The sequence below is a fragment of the Syngnathus acus genome, chromosome 15, assembly GCF_901709675.1.
Source record: "Syngnathus acus chromosome 15, fSynAcu1.2, whole genome shotgun sequence".
Classification (NCBI taxonomy): Eukaryota; Metazoa; Chordata; class Actinopteri; order Syngnathiformes; family Syngnathidae; genus Syngnathus; species Syngnathus acus.
The window spans coordinates 2,226,084-2,246,032 of NC_051100.1; the positions used below are offsets into that span (position 1 = coordinate 2,226,084).

At 43.0% G+C, this 19,949-nt stretch overlaps 5 protein-coding genes and 1 long non-coding RNA gene across 10 annotated transcripts; 3 read left to right on the plus strand and 3 right to left on the minus strand.

Moving 5' to 3' along the window:
• Positions 1 to 345: 345 nt before the first annotated feature.
• On the minus strand, positions 346 to 1,490 carry mrpl57 (mitochondrial ribosomal protein L57). Of its 2 annotated transcripts, XM_037272600.1 has the most exons (3): positions 1,350 to 1,490; positions 478 to 845; positions 346 to 394 (listed from the first exon to the last, which is right to left on the minus strand). In XM_037272600.1, the coding sequence occupies exon 2, from the start codon at positions 826 to 828 to the stop codon at positions 517 to 519; it is 312 nt and encodes a 103-aa protein (XP_037128495.1). In that variant the 5' UTR covers positions 829 to 845; positions 1,350 to 1,490; the 3' UTR covers positions 346 to 394; positions 478 to 516. The 2 variants fall into 2 exon arrangements, with proteins under 2 accessions (XP_037128495.1, XP_037128494.1); XM_037272599.1 differs by having other exon boundaries at positions 351 to 845.
• Positions 1,491 to 1,712: 222 nt separating this feature from the next.
• Positions 1,713 to 5,219, plus strand: LOC119135181 (cytochrome P450 3A30-like). The gene is made up of 13 exons (XM_037272590.1): positions 1,713 to 2,023; positions 2,114 to 2,207; positions 2,295 to 2,347; positions 2,442 to 2,541; positions 2,861 to 2,974; positions 3,043 to 3,128; positions 3,294 to 3,436; positions 3,516 to 3,640; positions 3,848 to 3,932; positions 4,017 to 4,177; positions 4,258 to 4,484; positions 4,580 to 4,742; positions 4,815 to 5,219. The coding sequence occupies exons 1-13, from the start codon at positions 1,920 to 1,922 to the stop codon at positions 4,884 to 4,886; spliced, it is 1,527 nt and encodes a 508-aa protein (XP_037128485.1). The 5' UTR covers positions 1,713 to 1,919; the 3' UTR covers positions 4,887 to 5,219.
• A 136-nt stretch (positions 5,220 to 5,355) lies between these two features.
• Positions 5,356 to 10,497, minus strand: desi2 (desumoylating isopeptidase 2). The gene is made up of 5 exons (XM_037272598.1): positions 9,940 to 10,497; positions 7,840 to 7,912; positions 7,677 to 7,770; positions 7,254 to 7,395; positions 5,356 to 6,340 (listed from the first exon to the last, which is right to left on the minus strand). The coding sequence occupies exons 1-5, from the start codon at positions 9,976 to 9,978 to the stop codon at positions 6,098 to 6,100; spliced, it is 591 nt and encodes a 196-aa protein (XP_037128493.1). The 5' UTR covers positions 9,979 to 10,497; the 3' UTR covers positions 5,356 to 6,097.
• LOC119135188 lies at positions 10,140 to 12,389 on the plus strand. 2 transcript variants are annotated; one of them, XR_005100508.1, is made up of 5 exons: positions 10,140 to 10,274; positions 10,866 to 11,483; positions 11,593 to 11,761; positions 11,853 to 11,963; positions 12,048 to 12,389. It is a non-coding gene; the product is annotated as an uncharacterized LOC119135188 (long non-coding RNA). The 2 variants fall into 2 exon arrangements; XR_005100509.1 differs by having other exon boundaries at positions 11,853 to 11,949.
• On the minus strand, positions 10,728 to 13,329 carry mtrf1l (mitochondrial translational release factor 1-like). 2 transcript variants are annotated; one of them, XM_037272596.1, is made up of 9 exons: positions 13,259 to 13,316; positions 12,567 to 12,775; positions 12,434 to 12,507; positions 12,054 to 12,158; positions 11,828 to 11,906; positions 11,588 to 11,751; positions 11,338 to 11,455; positions 11,124 to 11,260; positions 10,728 to 11,048 (listed from the first exon to the last, which is right to left on the minus strand). In XM_037272596.1, coding segments are annotated over exons 1-9 (1,101 nt in total). In that variant the 5' UTR covers positions 13,261 to 13,316; the 3' UTR covers positions 10,728 to 10,835. The 2 variants fall into 2 exon arrangements, with proteins under 2 accessions (XP_037128491.1, XP_037128490.1); XM_037272595.1 differs by having other exon boundaries at positions 12,567 to 13,329.
• Positions 13,330 to 13,853: 524 nt separating this feature from the next.
• On the plus strand, positions 13,854 to 18,028 carry fbxo5 (F-box protein 5). 2 transcript variants are annotated; one of them, XR_005100507.1, is made up of 7 exons: positions 13,854 to 14,193; positions 14,908 to 15,508; positions 16,110 to 16,280; positions 16,367 to 16,457; positions 16,608 to 16,814; positions 17,343 to 17,715; positions 17,813 to 18,028. XR_005100507.1 is itself a non-coding variant. In XM_037272594.1 (6 exons), the coding sequence occupies exons 2-6, from the start codon at positions 14,937 to 14,939 to the stop codon at positions 17,604 to 17,606; spliced, it is 1,305 nt and encodes a 434-aa protein (XP_037128489.1). In that variant the 5' UTR covers positions 13,854 to 14,193; positions 14,908 to 14,936; the 3' UTR covers positions 17,607 to 17,830. The 2 variants fall into 2 exon arrangements, 1 of the variants encoding a protein (XP_037128489.1); XM_037272594.1 differs by having other exon boundaries at positions 17,343 to 17,830.
• Positions 18,029 to 19,949: the final 1,921 nt, after the last annotated feature.

Below are 19,949 nucleotides of genomic sequence, written 5' to 3' on the forward strand. Positions count from 1 at the left end.
ACCAGCAGGGCTCAATGCACCAAAAAGGTGATAAACTCATTAAAAATGAAGACCAGATAGGTGAAGCTGCCCTTCCAGCTAGAGGGCAACGAACTTTGGCTTCGGAAATATGCTGGACGGGAAGCACAACAACAGTGTTATTAATAACTCAAGTGTCTGAAGATGTTGACACATTTGGCTCGAGTTCTTCTAGCCACTGTCTGGTGTTACCACATAGTTTATACAATTATGTCCATTTCGAGATTGGTATGTTGTTAGGTTGTGTGAAAAAAAAAAAACAGTATGCTCGCTCTGAAATATTTAAATTAGCCCGACTGTTACATAAGAAAAAAATCACAAATCCAATTGCAGTATTTCAAATGAGTTTTATATATAAATGACAAATAATACATGTGTGGCGTACATACACTTCTCGAACAAAGTTCGAAATATTGAGCTACTTCTATGCCTTGCTGTGTGTTTAAAAGGCTCCACCATAATGACGACGTGTTGAAAAGTCTCTCGGTATCTGAAGCATTAAGATACCCAGTTCCTGGAAATGTCGAGGTGAGCGAGGTGATCGGTGACGGTCTTGTGCTTGGGGAAATTATTGAAGCGGGTCTCCTTGATATTCTGCCACTTAAGAGCCCGTCGCTCTGCGGAGTGTCCAAACTCCTGCTCCGCCGTCATGTAGGCTCGACTGAGCCAGTACTCGTTTTCGGCCTCGCGCTCCAGGTGCTTCAGCATGTTGCGCTTCATCTGCCACGTGACGAGCCGTGGGCGCCGGTATTTGCCGATCCACTGCTTGCCTGGGATGCCCTTACGCAGCAAAGCCAGAGTGAGGAACATGGCGCACGCTTGCTTCTCTGTTGGCACATATCAAGTAGAAATGTGCTTTTAAGTTCAATGAACAGATCAGGCACTATATTTTAAAGCCACATCTACTCAAGGTCACAGATAGACTGTTAACACGTGGATGGCGACCTCTAATCGATAATCATAACAAACTGAAACTGAACAACTATTTATAACTATTTACAAAAGCTGCTGCAAAGCATGCTGGGGAAGAGCGTACACAAAATGTGGCTGGCCCTCCTACATTATTCGTCCTTCATGCGTGACATTGAGTTCTTTCCACTCTTTGTTCTCTTAGCTAAATATCTATGCATTTATTACACTTCTGTACTTAACGTAAGGAACCAAAGTGCGATGAAAACAAAAAAATACGTGATGAATGGAGTTGAGTGACAAAATAAGGCTGTTGCTACCATGAAATGCTAACGTGCTAACTGACTAGCGATCTTAGCTGTAGATTTGATGACAAGATTAGTTTTTATAACAACAAGCGACAAGCAGTGTGTTCACCTTACCCTCGCTTTTTAGTAAGCTAGATAAGATCAGCAGGATAAATTAAAAACCCGGTCTTGGGACGGTGAGCGTGAAAGTGTTGCATTCGAGCGTTTACTTCCGGGTTGTTTTACGGCGCGTGAGAATGTTCAAACTTCAGCGTGTGAGCGTTTTTTTTTATTTAATTTTTTATTTTTTTGCTCGCCACCCAACCGTGAAAAATAATTTAAGGGTTTATAAAAGGACAGATAACAAAATGTATTTGTCCTAATGCTTTTCTGTTCAGTGTTTTATGGACTGAAATTTCAGATAAATCCTTAGTTGAACTTGAACCCTCTTATGGGTTCACAAGTGTGCGTTCGATTGTTGCCTTGTCTTTCCTTATTTGTGACTTTCGAGCTTAGATTTAAAGGTCCGATGTTGGCGATCAAGCGTATATCTCTGTGAGCAAACTATTAAAAATGGAAACGGAATCAATTAAATTGCAAGAAAAGGCGGAGTTGACCGTCCCTTAAACGCAGGAAATTTAGTGCCCGCCGTTTCTACTCGTTGACTGCCCCGTCCGGTGAAAGTGTCCTGGTACTTCCTTGTTTATGCATTCGGGCTTGGATTTCGCAACAGGCACAATGTTCCCTTTTGAGTTGTTGTCGGCCACAACCTGGACTTTAGTTGCTCTATTTTTCGCATTGCTTCTACTGTGAGTATGCTACTATTTATATCCACATAATGTACCTAAAAAAAAATATATTTTTTTACATCTATATTATGTAATACTTTTTGTGTGTAGGTATGGTGTGTGGCCCTATGGACACTTCAAAAAATTAGGAATACCAGGACCAAGGCCACTTCCCTTTGTAGGCACAATGTTGGTTTTGAGAAAGGTGGGTAAGACCTATGGCAAATTATCCACTTGACTGCTTTTCATCCATGCAATCTGATGACATAATTTCTGGCGGAATTCCAAGTAGGGCTTGCTTGCCGCTGATCAGGAGTGTCACACCAAATATGGAGATATATGGGGGTAGGTGGTGATGTTACACAACTACACTGACGCAGCACATTAAAATGACGACATGATGCAAGTGTAACCCTGAGTTGGCTATATTTCTGGGCAGGATGTTTGACGGCCGAACTCCGGTGTTGATGGTGACGGATCCCGAGATCATCAAGGCGGTGATGGTGAAGGATTGCTACACTACCTTCACCAATCGCAGGGTAAGCCACGCACAGATAAAAAGCAGGCCCAAGCGTACGACAACAAATCACCTGCTGAAGGTCCCCTAAGAGCAACTACAATCAAGTTGTTTGTTTATTTTATTTTGAATTATTATTTTTGGTAGCCGGACATACACAACCCGATTGAACCTTGAACCTCGCATGCCGATCACTTTCTGAGCCCTACCTACCACCACTCCCCACCCTGAAATTTGTTTTAGTCCAAAACTTGTTAAATTTGAACTCAATATATATATTTTTCTTATATTTAATCACAGTGTTAATGTTCAATCTGTGCACATGCATAATTTGGACACAGGACACTCTTGTGTTAGGCGCGTTTGCTGATGGCATCACAACCGTTAAAGATGAAAGATGGAAAAGGATCCGCAGCTCTGTGTCACCATGCTTCACGAGCGGAAGACTGAAGCAGGTTGGCATTCTTCCAAATTTGACGACTCCAATTTATGTGACTTTACGACTGTTTTTTGTTTTTTGAAGGTGTTCCCGCTGGTCACTCGTTCCTCGGAGCGACTGGTCGAGAATCTGTCCAAACAGGACTTGAGTGAGCCCGTCGACATCAAACAGTGTGTAGCAATGACATTTCAACACCTTGACATCATTTTCTTGCAAAATCTCCACTGTGTTGGCAGATTCTTTTTGGAGTAGGGGGGACTTGGTGGTCAGCAGCCACATTTATCTTTTTTTTTTTTTTTTTTATCCTCCTCAGAATGTTGACTTCTGTGTTGCAGATTATTCGGGCCATATAGTTTGGACGTGGTGACCAGCGCCTCTTTTAGCGTGGACACCGACTCCATCAACCGGCCGAACGACCCCCTCGTCATTCACCTCAAGAAAATTCTCAACTTCGCTTTTTGGCCGATCATGTTAATGCGTATGTAGAGCACGGAATGCCAGTGATCAAATGTTCCAGTGTGTAAATGTAAAATATTCATCATGCTATCCTCTTGCAGTGCTTTTCCCCGCTTTAGGAAAGCTGTTCAAGTTGCTAAACTACGACATTATGCCCAAAGCCAGCACCGATTTTTTCTATAACGTCATTAAGAAGATTAAAGACCAACATCGTGCTGAAGAGTCGGTAAATGTTTCAGTATTCACGTAATCTTGCAACGTTTTTTTCCCCATAGCGTCATGGCTTTAGAATCCCATTCACTGTAACTTTACATTGTTTTCTTATTATAATTGCATATTCTCACAAGTTTACTTGAAAACCAATGAGGAAAACTTCAAATATATTAAAGTATTTTGTAGGTCAGAAATAATTCTTATGAATGAATTCATGCAGAGTCACGCGGACTTTCTGCAAGTGATGATCCAGCACGAAATACAAGAGTCGGAAATAACGAGCGAACATGAACAGCCGAGTAAAGGTACCAGTCATCTACTCAAGTTGACATTTTAGGTTTGAATGTACAGCCAAGCAGGACTTTTGTTTCCTCTTGTGATCGTTGTAGGTTTGACGGAAAAGGAGATCCTGTCGCAAGCTTTCACTTTCATCTTTGGAGGCTTTGAGACCACCGCCACCACTCTCTCCTTCATCCTGTACAACATCGTCACCCACCCGGAAGCCATGAGGATCCTGCAACAGGAGATTGACGACAACGTTCCTAAAGATGTAGACTAGTAAAATACTTTTTTTTTTTCAGGCTACCACAATCGTTTGTTAACAATAATTTCCGTGTGTCCACTTTAAAGGGTTCCATTTCATATGAGACACTGCAGGGTATGGAGTACCTGGACAACGTGATTAACGAATCATTACGCATCCTTCCGCCGGCGCCTCGGCTCGAACGCGCGTGCAAAAAGACCATCGAACTCGGCGGGCTCACCATCTGCGAGGGGACCCTGGTCACCGTTCCCGTGCAGCTGGTCCACAAGGACCCCCGCTATTGGAAGGACCCCAATAGCTTCCGACCAGAGCGGTAACCTCACGCTCCTTATTTTTACAGTATTGCCTTACATAATGACATCATCCTTTGTCTTGAATGTTTATCGCCCAACCCTTGACACGTATCAGGTTCAGCAAAGATAGTGATGAAGAAATTCACCCATACGCCTACATGCCCTTTGGCCTGGGCCCTCGCAACTGCGTTGGAATGCGCTACGCTCTCCTCACCGTGAAAATGGTCCTGGTCCGCCTGCTGCTGAGCTACAACGTGGAGACGTGCAAGGACACGATGGTAAGACATGTACAGTCGTGTCAATCACGTTGCCTTTCCTGCCTCTGACATCCATATCGTCCTCCTTTTTAGATTCCTCTGGACTTTAACTGGAAGTTCCAACCCGTCAAGCCAATAAAGTTAAAGTTTGTGCCCAGAGAGTAGAAGGCCAGAATGGGGAGTGGGTGCGGTATGTAAGGGCACACTTTTAAATTGAGTAATATATTGCTCTTTATAACATGAGAATCAATCATTAGATGTGGTTAATAATTAAGAGGACATGACTATACAAGCTGCAGTTAGATACCAGCCAACAGAGGGCGCTTATAGCGGCATGAATGAATTTTTGGATTTTGCTTGTTTTTTTTTACTTGATTTATCCAACTAATGTACACCGATTTGAGATAGATGATAAATCATCTCACTGTAAATGTTTTTGTATGTTCTTCACAGTAAGCAAAAATATTTTCAATTTGGAACAGCTCATGGCAATGGCAGTAAAAAAAGCATTTGCATCTTAGTCATGTTTTTACGTTACTAGTGCCATTTGGCCTACTACTAAGATTTTAGGATTATAATATAGATATGGCTTTCCATATGTAACAATGTTCAGGTGCAAGAAAATAGAACTCACTGTCAGCAAAAGCTATACATGTTTTAATTTTCATAAAATACTGCCACCGTGTGGGAATAGTGACAACTGCACTAAAAAGCAACAAACCTGATTTTGTTGGAAAATAATGACCAAAACCTTTTCGGGGTCCTGAGCTTATATTGAAAAAGAGGAAAAGGTAGAAAAATCCGATAAAAGAAAAAGCTGTGCAGTCCCATCCATTTAAAGTCTGACAACTAAAATCAGATGTTATTAAAACCTCAGGAGGTGTCGCTGTGCTCAGTGTTTGAAGAAAAAGAAAATCAAATAAGAAGTTGGGTTGCTCTTCCTGGCGAGCCAGCTCGAAGGCACCACGGCAGGTTGTTGCTACTATAAAACAAGTCATTCTCCTTCGGTCTTGAAATGATGGGAAAAAAGGATCCGTGGAAGGTTCAGTCCTTTAAGAAAAAAAGAAAATCGACAAAGTCCACATGGGGACGTTTGGCTCGGATTACCTGAAACAGGCAGAAGCACCTTTCAACCTAGATGGTCGAGTCCTTATGTGGCTGGTGAGGATTAAAACGAGAAAGAGACCATTTGATGTTTGTAAACAACAGGAGCCCAGATACTTCCAGTTGGCAGAAAATTGATTGCCTAGCCCTGACCTGAACTGAAATCATGAAAGGCCATCAAGTAAACAACACTAGCGGTGCTTTCAGAGTTTCTGCCACCCAGAAGTAAAAATGACGTCATTGTGAAATGTCTTATGGTCAGGCCCGGTTTTCTACCGCCGCGGCTGGTGGCGGGTGGTCGACGAGGACGGCGCCACGGCCGCCAACGAGGCGGAGGCGGCGGCGTCCTCGGCCTCCTCCGGCTCGCTGCTGGCGTGCAGCTCCTGGCTGACGCTGGACTGCAGGGCGGCCGGCGTCAGCCACTCTTTGGGCAGGCAGCTCTGTAGAAAGGGCACACAAGAGCTGAAGTAGGCCAGACGGTTCACCCAGCGCGGGATCTCGCGGCCGCACAGGATCTGAACAAGAAGGAGGAAGAAGAAGAGATGGTGAGTGGGACAGCAACAGTATGTTATAATGAAAAAAAATCCATGTGAATATTCTTGCACATCATAATTCAATGTACATTAAGCTTCTATCTCTGATGCGTGCAACATGGCCACCAGGGGGCAGAAAAACAGAAATACGACACATTTCTGATGACAACACACAAAAACAACCAATATCCAACAATTTAGTTCTTTTTTTGCAGAGGATAAAGAATACATTGTTATATAATCTGTTTGTATGTTTCCAACAAAAGATTAACAAGAAAATGCAAAAAGCTATTAAAAAAAAAGTCTTATCTGACTGTCAGAATTACATTTCTTTTTTGTTTCCAAAGTGCACTTAAAGACAACAAAACAAGGACATTCACATCAACTTACATCACGGTGCTTTCAAAGAATATTGGAAAAAAAGGCCAACGCTTGCCTCACTTCTCCATTGCGACAACTGAAGCGTCCAAGCGTGTACGTACGTGCGTATTTCTCTGTGTGTGTGTGCCAGCTGGCTGTGCATGCCTAGGCTTGTATCGTTCCATTTTAATCCCCATCTCAGCGTCGGGACTAACTGTAAGACTCCCTGCTCATTAGTCAGAGCAAGATAAGCCGATTTCGACCTCACGCGCGCGCACACAGTGGACACTTAAGTTGCTGCATTGGAGAAGTGCGGCAATCATTTGCTATTTGTTTCCCCCCCAATATAAAGCGGCACAATGATTTCCTATGGGAACATTGGACTTAAATCGAAAATGGATTCTATTCAACCTCACTACATTAAGCAAACAAGTGGCGCTTTCAGGCCTTTGTTTTCTTTCACTGTACTAATTACGTGGAATGCAAAGACAATGCATGCGTGTGTTGTGTGCGTGAACACGTGTAGATGGCGTACCTCTGACAAGGCCGAGGAGAAGTGGTTACAGTTCTTGTGCATGAGGTGGTAAGCGTTGCCTTTGTACTCTTTGCCCATTTCCTCCATGATGCGCTCCACGTCGTCCTCGGTGAAGTCAGTGGTGCCCAGGACGATGGCTTGTCTGCATACACGCACGTCATCATCATACATGCTGTCATGACTCAAAGGTGAGTCAAAACATGGATGATACTTTTCTTCTTCATTGATTTTTTTTTACAAATTATTAACAACTGTCTTAGCGTCAATCCCACTCTATTTATTTGATTATTGTGGATCAGTAGGCAGCAAAGATGCGCGTCTCTGTCAAACACCTCAGGGAACATCAATTAGAGCAGAAGAAATGGGACACGCACGCACAATGCGGGCTAAATGTGAGCCGAGGAAGGGTTTGAAACGACTTACTTGAATTTAAAAGTGTCGCCCAGTTCGGTGGCTTCACCTGGTGTGATTTCAAAGATCCCTGAGAAGGGGTACGGGTGTCCCCCGTAGGCAAACTCTACAACAACAACACACATGTTTTGAAAAGCTTTCAGTGGCGAGGCACGACGTCAAGAGATGAGCTCACCTCGGCCGTAGATCTCGATCCCTGAGTGGAAGACGCCGATGCCGAGCGTGCTGGTAAATTCGTTGATCCAATACTTGAGAAACACACAAAAAAATGTGGGTAAAATTCATTTGTTATGTTGCGGGTTATTCAATTACATTTTTTGAATTCAATATAAACAAGTGATTTTGTGAGAATCCAAATGCTCACCAAATTCATTTTTCCATACCGCTTGAAAATATCCACATGAAATCAGATGTGGTCATGTGAAAACGCTTCGAACAGAAATTAAGACATTTTGTGTATGCGGTGAATTCGAAAAACATCATGGGAAAATGACTTCCATGTCTAAGTGTATCACAGCTTCTTTAATTGCTAAGAATGTTAATATGAGACTCTCCGTCTGTCTGATGTGCATTTGTAGCACAGGCGACGCAACGAGCCGACAAAAGAAATGCTGCTTTGTATCCTCCTCGCACTTGTAGTGACATAAGACTCTTATCTCAGAGCTTGTTAAAACCTGCTGCCTGCTTGCTACAATGCAAGTGTGCGTTGACACACACACACACATACATACTCCTAAATCAAGCTACCGCCTACTTGACTTTTTGTAAGATTTTAATTTGCTGTGCTGTGAGATGTTTGTAATCTAAAATATGTTCCTTGGTTCCTCAATCAAGGATGGCAGACGCTGCACTAAAGCACTCACGGGGCCAAAACAGGAAATGCACTTAGCCGAGGCGGGCTGGCGGCGGCGGGGGACGGATGAGCTTTAAGGTGGAATAGTCATGTGACACTATTGATCCTCAAATGGAAAAATGAATGAGGCGTTTTGACGAGATGTTTTCTTTGGAAGAACACTGACTCAGCCAAAGTGCCTTCCGGTGATGAAATTGTGTTCATATTGTGTCATTAAATGGTAAACAGCAGCAAGTAAAATAAATACAAAGCAAACTTGAAAGTCCACTCAAAATTCTCTTCTAATAAAAGCCGAGACAGATGCAAAAGCTGAGAGGAAGTGAAAGGAGGCGCGAGGGGCGGAAGAATGACAAAAAGAAGGAACACGAGGGGCCTCCGCACTGTCTTGACAAATCCAAATAGGAATCAAAGTACAGAGGCTACGAGATGGGACTGTGTCATGTTGACAAGCAACAACCTTGTTAGCAGATGAAACACAAGGCCAGCGTGACCATTCTGAGGCCTTGCAACACAAAGACCCTGCCCCCATCCCCACGCCTGCTGCAGAAGAGTCCACCAGTATGTCAATCAATGATTCATCATTACTCGAGTGTCCGACTCCTCCCCCCCTCCCCCTTTGCCCCTTTTTGCATGATGACCACGCGGTGACTCTGCCAGCATCACCCGGTTGCAAAAAACACTTCGATGAGGAAACATTTATGGTTCACTAACGCTGCAGTTTGAAGTCCCTGTGTGTCGAAAGCACCATTCACACAATTTCATGCTTTTTGCTAACCCGTTTCAAATTCAATTACTCTAGTCATTAAATTAGGCTTTGTACTCTCACTAAGAGACTTTAGCAAAACATCTATTCTAATTGATGTTAGCTTGTCTATTTGTTGGTAGAATATATGTTAGCATTGAGCTAGTGACAAATGGAATTAAATGGTTTGGTTCAACATTTTGGTGTTTGACACTCTCCTATTTTATGTTTCAGTTCTATCGTTGACCTCAACTGGGAGTGACCCCTGGAAGCAAGCACTTTGGCTTTTCTTTGGAGAACTGTGCAAGCAAGAGTGAGAAAAGACACCAACATATATTTTGACAAGGCTTTTGGGAAGTTTAAGTGTGTTTTGCCTCTTTTAATTCAGTAAAATGCACGTGGTCAAGCTTTATATGGTTTTCAAATTGAAGAAGGATATTTTGTGTGATCCAAACACACAAAATAAATGATTAGAAAATGGCATTTTTTGTGTAAAGGTGGTACAAAGTTTGAGTACACTAAGGCGAGGTTACAGTTGATTTGGCTCTGCTTTAATTGATTTTAGATGATGAGTCTGGTCGCACACGAGTGCGTGAAAATGACACTTTCTCAGAGTGTAACACATGAAGAGGATTGATACATTTTGAAAGCAGCTCATGAAGCCAAATAGGTTTTCTCACCATATCGTAGACATTTAGGATGATCGGCTCGTTTGCCATCACACTCTGTAGTATTGTCCTCCTCCAGGCAACCCGGTGATGGTGCTTCTCCAGCGGGGGTCCTCGTCCACCTCCTCCGTTTGCCCCCGACTCCTTCCTCCCAGCTCGAAAGGCTCCAAAAATAACCGTTAACCCTCCCCCGTCAAACTTGACCACTTTCACCACAAACGGTCGGTCGGAGGGGGGAAACGCTTCATCGGCTCCGTGGCGTCCAACATCTGACAGCCAGGCTTTTGTCAGCCACCGATCTCGTCAAAACCTAAAAGAAAGAAAGCATCTCAGATGACGTAAAGTCGGTGAGGAAAAAAAAAAGGTTGACTTCAAACGGGATAAGGAGTTTTTGTGTGGCTAAAAAAAAACGACATATAAATCAAACGATTCGTTAAATGACGTAATGTTGTCGCACTGAAGCGAAAGCTCCTCGAGCTAGCTAATGGGGGACGGAGAACGAAACAGGAAGGAAGGAGTCCGTGGGAAGGGAAAAAAATTGGACCGTGACTGATAGTGGGCGAGAAGGCGAGCACACGATCGAGCGATTAGCGTTGCGCTCGATTAATCGTCCTTGGAATATCGCGGGGGATTCTGGGTAACGTAGTCGTTTAGCCAAAAGAGCTACAAGGCAGCTAAAACATTGAAGAACGCTGTTTTACTTGTCATTTAAGACTTTTTTCTGCATTTACATATATTTCGTCTAATGAAACACAAGGGCGTGTTATTTTTGTTTTCAGCACAAAATAAAAAAATAATAATTTGGAGCTGGAGATACAGAATATGCTTTTATTGCATTGTAATATGAATGCTTGGACTATTAACATCATTCAACTTGGTTTGACAGTATTGGCAACTTCCATATTTATTCATCCTTCCTTATGGCCGTTTTGCTCCAGAAGTTCCATGAGCTCTTCCTGGTTGGAGAATTCCCGGAGGGAGGAGTTCATCTCGTCCAGCAGATCCTCTCCCAGCAGGAACGTCTCGACGTTGTGCAGCGTCATACCGATCCGGTGATCCGTGATGCGATCCTGGGCAAAATTGTACGTACGTATTTTCTCAGATCTTCCTTTGGTGCCAATCTGTGGAGAAAGTGCAGGGATGAAACATAACACATTTACAAACGGAGAGACAAACATACTTAAAGCAGTGTGTACCTGCACTTTGCGCTGATTATAGCGCTTGCTGGTCTCCTCCTCCAGCTTCATGCCGTAGAGTTTTGCCCGCAAAGCTTTCATGGCCTTCTCCTTGTTTTTGATCTGAGAGCGCTCCTGCTGGCACTCTGCCACAACACCTTGGACAGCAAAGAAACACTTACAGTCGGGAAGGTCATATCTTGTCAAGGGGCCAAGCTCCAGAATGTGTTTGTACCAGTGGGCAGGTGCACAATTCTGACAGCGCTGTCTGTGGTGTTGACATGTTGACCCCCCGCGCCGCTTGCCCGCTTTGTTTCGATCTTCAGGTCCTTTGGGTTTACTGTGAAGGAGATCTGAAGAGGAACACAACAAAAGAACCAGGTGGGTGACATACAAGGCATCTGACACGAGAATTCTATTTTGAGAATAATTTTATTTTGAAACGATTGATATTTTTAAAAATCATTTTCTTCCAAACTTTCTACCTCAGTGGGTTGAGGCAGCACAACCACAGTCATAGTGCTGGTGTGCATGCGGCCCTGTTTTTCCGTCTTGGGGACCCGCTGGACACGGTGAACGCCGCCTTCGAACTTCATCCTCCTGTAGCTCTGACGGCCACTGATGCTCGCCGAGGCATGGCGCAGTCCGCCTAGGCGCAAGTGAGGAACAATATTCAAGCATTTTGTACGATTTCTTACATTCATTCATATGTCCCCCCGACTGACCTATGTCACTGTTCATGTGCTCCAGGACGTCAAAGGACCAGCCGTTGTACCGAGCGAAGCCTTCATACATGTCAAACAGCTTCACACGGGGAAAAAAAAAAAAATCTAATTACCTCAATGATGTCAGCATTTTCCTGTAAGTTATGTTCCTAATATTGAAGGCCCTGGTGCCAAATGCACATCATGCCACACTACACATGTATTATTTTTTTAAATCAAGGCCAACCTCAGCGGTGAACAGCATGGCTTCCTGTCCGCCAACTCCCGCTGTCACTTCCAACACGAGGTCGCTCAGATCATCTTCCCCCTCTTTGATCAAAAGATGTAATATCTGAAACGGTGGGGCAGAGTGAATTAAAATGCAGCACTCGGAAAGCTTAAGTGTTATCTCACATTCTAGAACCCCCTGTAATAGAAATGAAGGGGCCAGAACTAAACTATACTTGACTTCTGATTTCAAAACTGGTATACATGGAATTTAAATGTAATGGTTATGTTAGGATGCCTCCACATTCTGTGTGGCTCACAAAGTTGCAAATAAAATCCTAAATTACAGGAAAAACATGTTTTTTTTTTTATTATAGAAGAAAACAGTTAATTAACTACCGTCTGCCTAAGGTCACTGATGTTTTGCAAACAGGCTTCCCTCTCCTGCTCAGCCAGTTCTCGTAGATCTTCATCTGTGGGAACACCCATCATCATACAATGGCTTTCTCACTTCCCGAGAAGACGGTCTCACCATTGAGAAGCTCCTCCGTCTCGCTCATCTCCTTCTGCTTGATATCCAACTCCCTGATGGTCTGAATGAGGGGAGCCAGGAGGGCCACTTTGGTCCTCTTGGCTCTCAGCTCCTCCGCACTGCTCTGCTCCTGCGCATCACTGTTGACCACTCTCAAGCAGTCACTATACTCCGAGTCTATCTTTTTCAGGTAGTCCAGCAGTGACGTCCTGGAGAATAGTTCATCGAGGGATAATAACTTGGCTACCTTCAGCCGGCTGGTAGTGTGAAAAGTTCTTGCGGTTCTGATGCAATGATTATGAAACCTAGCATATGTAATTACACTTGAATGATTTCTAAACGCACACGTGAGCAAGTTAAAGGCAGACTTCTTTTGTTTAGGTAGAAGGTGAATAGCTATTCTGGAAAACATGACTGAATGATTGGTGTCTCTACTCCATATCAGAAACAGTCCCTTCAATCAGGATTCTGTGCATTCTTTGCAGTAAGTAGAATAGCGGCAGAACATTCAATAAATAAAGTTGCACATTAAGAGAACAAAATACAGAATGGCGTGCTGGCATTGTCAAAGAGAACGTGCTACAAACTGCAGATAAACGAGCAATTTAGGGAAAAAAAGGAACGTTTAAATTTCGATATAGGTCACCGGAGATTGTGATAGTTCATGACGATGATGCAAATTTCTTTCGTACATGTTCCAGACTGACAAGCTTCGTTCAAAAATTCAAAACACCCCCTTGCAGAAGGGCGCAGCCATATTGAAAACTAGGCGCATGCGCCGTAGTAACATTCTCTTTGATCGAGAAAAAAATACTATCCAATCTTGTTCTAAAAATAAAATTGCATCGTCGAGAACAACTTCTACAATTGTTTTATTTTTTAATTTCTTGTTTTTTGTCGCTCGCATTGCTGCCCTCGGCTGCCAACTAAGAGTAAGGTAATGTTTAAATCAACTAACTACAAGTTCTATAGATTCTTACCAAATTGTACCTACAGACGATAATGCAACACACTATAATTATTAAAAGATTTTCTAAATGTTTTGTAACTGAGGTTCACCCTCAATAAAGACGTAACATTTCTTATTTTCATTCCAAATGAAATTTTTTTTCAATTTTCCTCCTTTGTCCCCCTTTTCATTGTACTCTTTGTTCTGAACGAATGGTTTCTTGTATTGATTGTTATATGATATTTATATTTGTTAAATGTTTCATCTTAACAGAAACGGTATCTTGCAGAGTAACTGCCCACTGCGCATGCTCCGTAAAATTTCGCCGGCCTTCGTAAGCCCGCTTCCACGCGTCGCTCTCTATTGGTTCTTGTTTTAAAAGGCGAAGCAACCGCGCTTCGCCGCGCATGCGCGGGTTACCATCCTTCTCCTATTTCCGCCCCCGCGCACTTCCGCCGCCGTTGATTGGCCGTCGATTTAAATGGTGAACCGCCCGCTCCTCTTTGAATGTTTTTGCGCCTTCTCGCCGCAGACTTCGAAACGGAAAGGCGATGAGAAGACGACTTTTATGAGCACTGAACCTCTTCTAATTATTATTTTAATACACTAAAACGCAGCCGACCAACGAACTGAGCAGCAACGAAGACAAGCTGTGCGGAAACTGGAAGAAACGTTCAGGTAAGTCGACTTAGTTCTCATCTACTACAACGTGTGTGTCAAGTCATGCAACGAAAACCATCGATACGTTGGAGTAAATTCTTCTGACCATAAAGCCAATAATGTGATTTTATTGTAGTTTATGCCCCTCAAGGATGTATTTGATAAGACTGTACGTTATTTTTAGTCTCTTAATGTGTGCCTATTGATTGAGTCAGTTTCGCTCCGAAATGGCTGGCACCCGCCAAATCTCTATCGCGTCAAAATGGTTACGGTCGAAATTGTAACAAAAGAATGGATGACCACTTTCAATACAGGCTGTGTCAACAACTTGGTATCAATCTATTGTTAGTTGCCAATTTATACATGTTTGAGGTAGCTGAGTTAGCTTGCCTACAACCTGTTTGGGGGGTTAACCACCTCATGCTCGGTCTGCGTACAGAAAAATCAACCTTAGCTTAGCTTAGAAAAGAGACTATCCGTCTAGCAATTACATACTACTTTCATAACTTGTACTTATAATCGTTTATGTTTCCCCATGCACTGAGCTGCAGGACATTCAGAACTAGAACAAAAGCACAAAAGTTTCTTTGCTTTTATGAAATGTGATCTGTTAGCAAATCATACCCAAAGGAAAAGAGTAAATTCCTTTTGCCCCTGAAACTGAATAATCTTTTCGCATTTTAAGTGACATTTTGAAATTCTAAGTTTCAACCCTCGCTTTTGTGTCTACAGTTTGTGTGCTCAACCGTGCGGAAGCCAACATGAAGTGCCCGCGATACGACATGGCTAAGGCCAAACCCAAGCCCAACGTTGAGATGGGTTCTCCAGAGAAGCCCTCAGGCCTCCATGGAAAAGATTCACCTATCAAGGATCCCCTCCCCCTCAAGCCCCTTGCTGAAAAGGTGTCCAAAGTGTTGTTCCCGCATAACAACTCTCTCGGCGTGGCCCAAGACAAAGAGAACCAGACCGCCAAAGAGCTCGAGAATACCTTTGACGAGTCGCTAGAGGACAGCGGCTACTTGTCCCTGTACAACAGCCATTTTGAGGAAGGTGTAAGTCGCAGTCAGGAAAAAAAATCGACATTCTTAATGCCCCTCCCACCTCCAACTGTGACACCAAAACAGTCCCCCCGACGTGAAGAGAACATAGTTTCTGGTTGCCCCGCGTTCTTGGGGATTGCTTCCACACCTGTGGACTCCTACAGGCGGAAACCAGTCACGTACTCCTTGTCTTCCACCCCCTTGGACCACTACGACAGCACCAACCTGCCCATTGTCAAGTTTCAGCAGGCAGCGTGTCAAGAGCTCGCCAAGAGTTACAGCAAGAATAAGAGGTACTGAATTGGGAGCTAATTGCCCAAGTAATTGATGCCCCGGTGTATTAAATGGGTCCCTATTATCAATAGATGCTGTAAGATGTCAGCAAATCACTAATTTTACATAAGACAGGGCAAGGAGCGGTCTTTAATCAAGCTCTTTCCTTGGTAGCAAGAGCCATAAGATAGTGATTGGTGCATTACTTTTATGGTAGGGTTAGAGTTTGACCTGTGCAAAACAATGGAGGTTGGCTTCTGAAAAATGTTGGAAGTTTGCCATCTTTAATCATTTTGTTGCTGTTGTTCGTCATCCAGCTCAGTGACCTAGTGGTAGAGTGTCCGCCCTGAGACTGGAAGGTTGTGGGTTCAAACCCCGGCCGGGTCATACCAAAGACTATAAAAATGGGACCCATTGCCTCCCTGCTTGGCACTCAGCATTAAGGGTTGGAATTGGGGGGTTAGATCACCAAATGATTCCCGAGCGCGGCACCGCTGCTGCTCACTGCTCCCCTCTCCCCCAGGGGATGGATTAAAATCACATGGGGATGGGTTAAATGCAGAAGACAAATTTCACCACACCCAGATGTGTGTGTGACAATCATTGGGACTTTAATCTCAGGTACGACTGGAGCGTCATCTCCAAGGTGGCCGAGGATCATCTGCTGCACCAGGTGATCGGCGGCCGCATGGGCCTCGAGTTCGTGGATGTGTTCTCGTCCCTTCTGTCCAAGAATATGAGAATCATCCTGGCCAACATCCTGGCCTTGCTGGGAGACATGGACCTCATCAGGTAGAAGCACAAAGGAGTTGTTTTCTGGCGGACATCGGGTTTCTGAGGCCGTATGATATCAACACCGTTTGTTTGCCCGCCCGCAGTTGCAAGAAGGTGAGCAGAACGTGGCGGAAGATTATACGCGAAGATAGCGCTGCTCTGCAGAGGTGCCGGCAAGCCGAAAAGGTTCTTCAGGTGAGTGCGTGCACATACAAGCACTGTTAAAAATCAAAAATCATATTCCTTCCATTCATGGCTACTAAAAAGCTTCCATAATAGGTAATTAAAGACACAAAAGTAATTTAAAAAATGCCCATTTTTCTTCTCCCCCCCACTTCATTTTAGGAGTCGTTAAGCTCTGTGACGCTGAAGAGTTCCGATCTCACGAGGGATGTGGTCGTATCCCGGATGGTTCTGTCCTGCGTGCAAAAAGTGGCCTCTCCAAACACGCCATCATCAGCAACCGCATCCTCTGTCAGCAGACGGAGCGCCACTGTACAGAAAAACAACCAATCAAATTCGCAGTGTTCTCGCTTCAACGAGTACATTCAGGTCAGTTCCCTGCTATGGATTTGAAAGCAGACCAAATTATTGGGGCAAAGAGACCTCGTAGTAAACAAAATGGAATACCAAAAATGATTCTAATTCCTAAATGGATTTTTTTGGGGGGGGGTGAACAGATTGAATTGAATCTTAAACTCTGTTTTTAAAAATTGCATTGCACAATATTTGTACAGTCACAAAATTTCAGGCTCAGTCCAAATACTTCCGATTTGGACCGAGAGACAACAGTACACTGAGTACATTGCTGCTAATAGTGATTCCAGAACTGCGAGTAATTACGCGTAGATGCCACTAGAGGGCGGTAAAACTATATTTATTTTCTGTATGACTAAGCTCCTTGAGTAAACGTACCTTCCTTCATTAAAACCAAAGTCATATTTTGGTTCAAATATTCTTTAGCTCATAAAGCCTCTTGAATTAAAGCTTAGTCCACATTTTAATGACAATGATTTCTTTTCTCAGGCAGTGCTTCCTAACATGGTTTGAACTGCCGTACTTTCCCATCTCTTCCTTCAGGCTGCCAGCACCTTGAAGCAGCACCAGTCCCTGCGGCCGTGCAAGCAGTGCGGCTCGCCCGCCATACACTCACCTGACGCCCAGCGAGCCACGTGCATGCGGCCCTCCTGCCAGTTTGACTTTTGCACCCGCTGCCAGGAAGCCTTCCACGGCGCCGCCCCTTGTCGTGTGGTGCAGTGCCGCTCTCGCTTCTCACCTTCCGGCAGCGCCCATTCCCTCCTTCCTGGCAGCGCACAGAGCAAGAGGAACATCAGGAGGTTGTGATGAGGTTAGAGGTGATTTTTCTTTTGTCTCCTCTTGCCAAAGTAGAGGGATTTCCAAAAAGTTGTTTCTAAATGAGTTGGTGGTTAAAAACAATGCATTCTGAGCACACCTGTGGATGGCACCACTTGTTCTCCAAAGCATCCTGGACAATCAGCCGATTGGCGTTGTTATTCCAGCACATGCTGCTGCTGTTGGTGAACGCAAAACATCTTGACCAAAAAAAAGATGACTGAAGAAAATTGTGACACTTTAAAGTTGGACATTTTAATAATGTTTTATATTGATTGTAAATATTTAGAGTTTTTTCTATATATATATATATATATATATAAATGGAGCAAGTTTGTTTTAAATAAATGTTCACCTGAAAAATTGTAAATATTTATATACTGTTTGTATTGCCATTTCCTCATAAAAGTTTTACAAAACTTCTTGTTTGCCTGTCTTTCATTATGTTAAAGACTTGGAATTTGTTTGAAACATTGCATAACCTTTCTGGTGATCCAGTCAACTAATTGGCTATGATAGAACTAATCTCATTTGGGCTGAAACTTATACAGTCAAAACTTTGCTCTTATTGTGTTTATAAAAGTAAACGAGCAAGTTGGGATGACTTCAAGTGTCAAATTAAATCTTTTATTTTCTGACTGGAGAGAAAATCTTCACTTCCATTTGGCCTGAGTCATTCATTCAAATGGTAGTGAGGAGGTAACAATTTTCCTATCTAGGACCGTTTTAGAATTCAAGGAACAATAGAAATAGTTTACATTTGCTTGTTTTGGGGGTACAGAACCAGCTGTCACAAAATATGTTGATTTATATACCATTGTGAATACACCCCATATTGTGCCCATTTCTGGACTGGAAGGGTTTTCCATGTACTATTTCCCCGAAAGTTACAAGTTTAAAAAACGTCAGTGTTGTTGATGTCAAAGTGGAGGCTGCTGATGAATTGCCACTGTGGCCTTTTAGTCCCTCTGCAACTGGGTATCATTTATCTGCCCGTGTTATTGATCGCCTGCTGCACTGACTCACACAAAGTGCCCTGTGTGTGTGCTAATAAATAGGCTCGTCCTCAAATTTCCTACAATCACAATTTTTACATTTTTAAGAGAATTTAAGAGACACTAAATAATTCTTTAAAAAAAAAAGTGGTTTCAACCTTATTCTCATTCATACTTGAAGTTTACACAAAAAATATTTAACTGCCATTTGCTCCATTTATCATAATGCAAAATGCCATGAATGAGTTTATGAAATTAGCATAAACAGCTAGTTGCACTTATAAGTCTTTGAACAGACTGTATATGTGATCACAAATAATAGCAACACATTCAGACAGAGCTCAGCATACAATACAGGAAGGCATAGATTCTTTATCATATTGTCTGCAGCAGTCTATGTTTTATACTAGTGGCCAAGCCACACATCAGATGAGCAGCACAATGCCCATTGAGTATTCATGATGCACAAACTGTTTAAAACTTTACATTCTTTTTAATTGTGTGATTGTTTTTGTAAAGTGTAATACTGTAGAAAGCCATTTGGAAAATGCTGTAGTTTTTCTTTTTTTTTTTTGGGGGGAGTTGTTGGCGAAACTGACTCACGTGGTTTTGAACAGCTCGAGCCCTCTCTCTGTTGTCTATTTTTACCCTGTTTGGTCCATTAAGATCATCAGTGATGAGTTGATGAGTAGAGCCACTCCACATAACAGACAGTAATTACATATGTACTGAAAAGCGGGCACACGTATGCACACACAACATATGGATAAATAATGACAGCCACACAAAACAGAGGACATTATCAACAATTTTGATTTGTTCTCAGAAAAAAGCATAAATCGTGAGGCTTTATTTTTCCCCAAAGCCTCCTTAATTTTTAAAGTATAAATCATGTGTTGACAAACTACACAATTGATTTTAAAATATAGCCGCCCTATAGTATCGATCGTATTTTTCAATTTTTTTTGATTGTGCCGAGTCAGCAGAAATCAATCGCGCGTCCATTATAGGAGGGACGCTTCGGCTGGTTGCAATTATCGAAACAAGTCAGCGTGCGGCCCTGCAGAACGTTCCTTGTTGACATTTATGAGTCAAATAGTTGCTTCCATGTGACACTTCTAAACAAAATGAGTCACAAAAACACTGCGGAGGAATCATTTGGCTCGTCTCGCAGCAAAAGGAAAATGTGGGCACATCCGGCTTGACATTCTTGTCATTATGACCTCATTTGGATACATGGCCTAAGTACATCGACCATAAATACGTATCCGGTTTATTGTTTTATATTAATTGAATAATACAGCAATGTTATTTGTTGGATACAGTACAAATTGTTCAT

Excerpts from the sequence above, each read along its gene's own strand:
- mrpl57 (XM_037272600.1), bottom strand. The coding sequence starts at position 828 with ATGTTCCTCACTCTGGCTTTGCTGCGTAAGGGCATCCCAGGCAAGCAG.
- LOC119135181 (XM_037272590.1), top strand. The coding sequence starts at position 1,920 with ATGCATTCGGGCTTGGATTTCGCAACAGGCACAATGTTCCCTTTTGAG. Across the intron at positions 3,933-4,016 it reads ACATGAACAGCCGAGTAAAG|GTTTGACGGAAAAGGAGATC; the intron begins GTACCAGTCATC and ends TGATCGTTGTAG. Across the intron at positions 4,485-4,579 it reads AATAGCTTCCGACCAGAGCG|GTTCAGCAAAGATAGTGATG; the intron begins GTAACCTCACGC and ends GACACGTATCAG.
- desi2 (XM_037272598.1), bottom strand. The coding sequence starts at position 9,978 with ATGGCAAACGAGCCGATCATCCTAAATGTCTACGATATG. Across the intron at positions 7,771-7,839 it reads GATCGAGATCTACGGCCGAG|AGTTTGCCTACGGGGGACAC; the intron begins GTGAGCTCATCT and ends TTGTTGTTGTAG. Across the intron at positions 7,396-7,676 it reads GGCGACACTTTTAAATTCAA|ACAAGCCATCGTCCTGGGCA; the intron begins GTAAGTCGTTTC and ends GCGTGTATGCAG.
- mtrf1l (XM_037272595.1), bottom strand. The coding sequence starts at position 12,978 with ATGTTTTCCAGAATAGCTATTCACCTTCTACCTAAACAAAAGAAGTCT. Across the intron at positions 12,159-12,433 it reads TCAGTGACCTTAGGCAGACG|ATATTACATCTTTTGATCAA; the intron begins GTAGTTAATTAA and ends CCACCGTTTCAG. Across the intron at positions 11,049-11,123 it reads ATAATCAGCGCAAAGTGCAG|ATTGGCACCAAAGGAAGATC; the intron begins GTACACACTGCT and ends CTTTCTCCACAG.
- fbxo5 (XM_037272594.1), top strand. The coding sequence starts at position 14,937 with ATGAAGTGCCCGCGATACGACATGGCTAAGGCCAAACCCAAGCCCAAC. Across the intron at positions 16,281-16,366 it reads GGAGACATGGACCTCATCAG|TTGCAAGAAGGTGAGCAGAA; the intron begins GTAGAAGCACAA and ends GCCCGCCCGCAG. Across the intron at positions 16,815-17,342 it reads GCTTCAACGAGTACATTCAG|GCTGCCAGCACCTTGAAGCA; the intron begins GTCAGTTCCCTG and ends CTCTTCCTTCAG.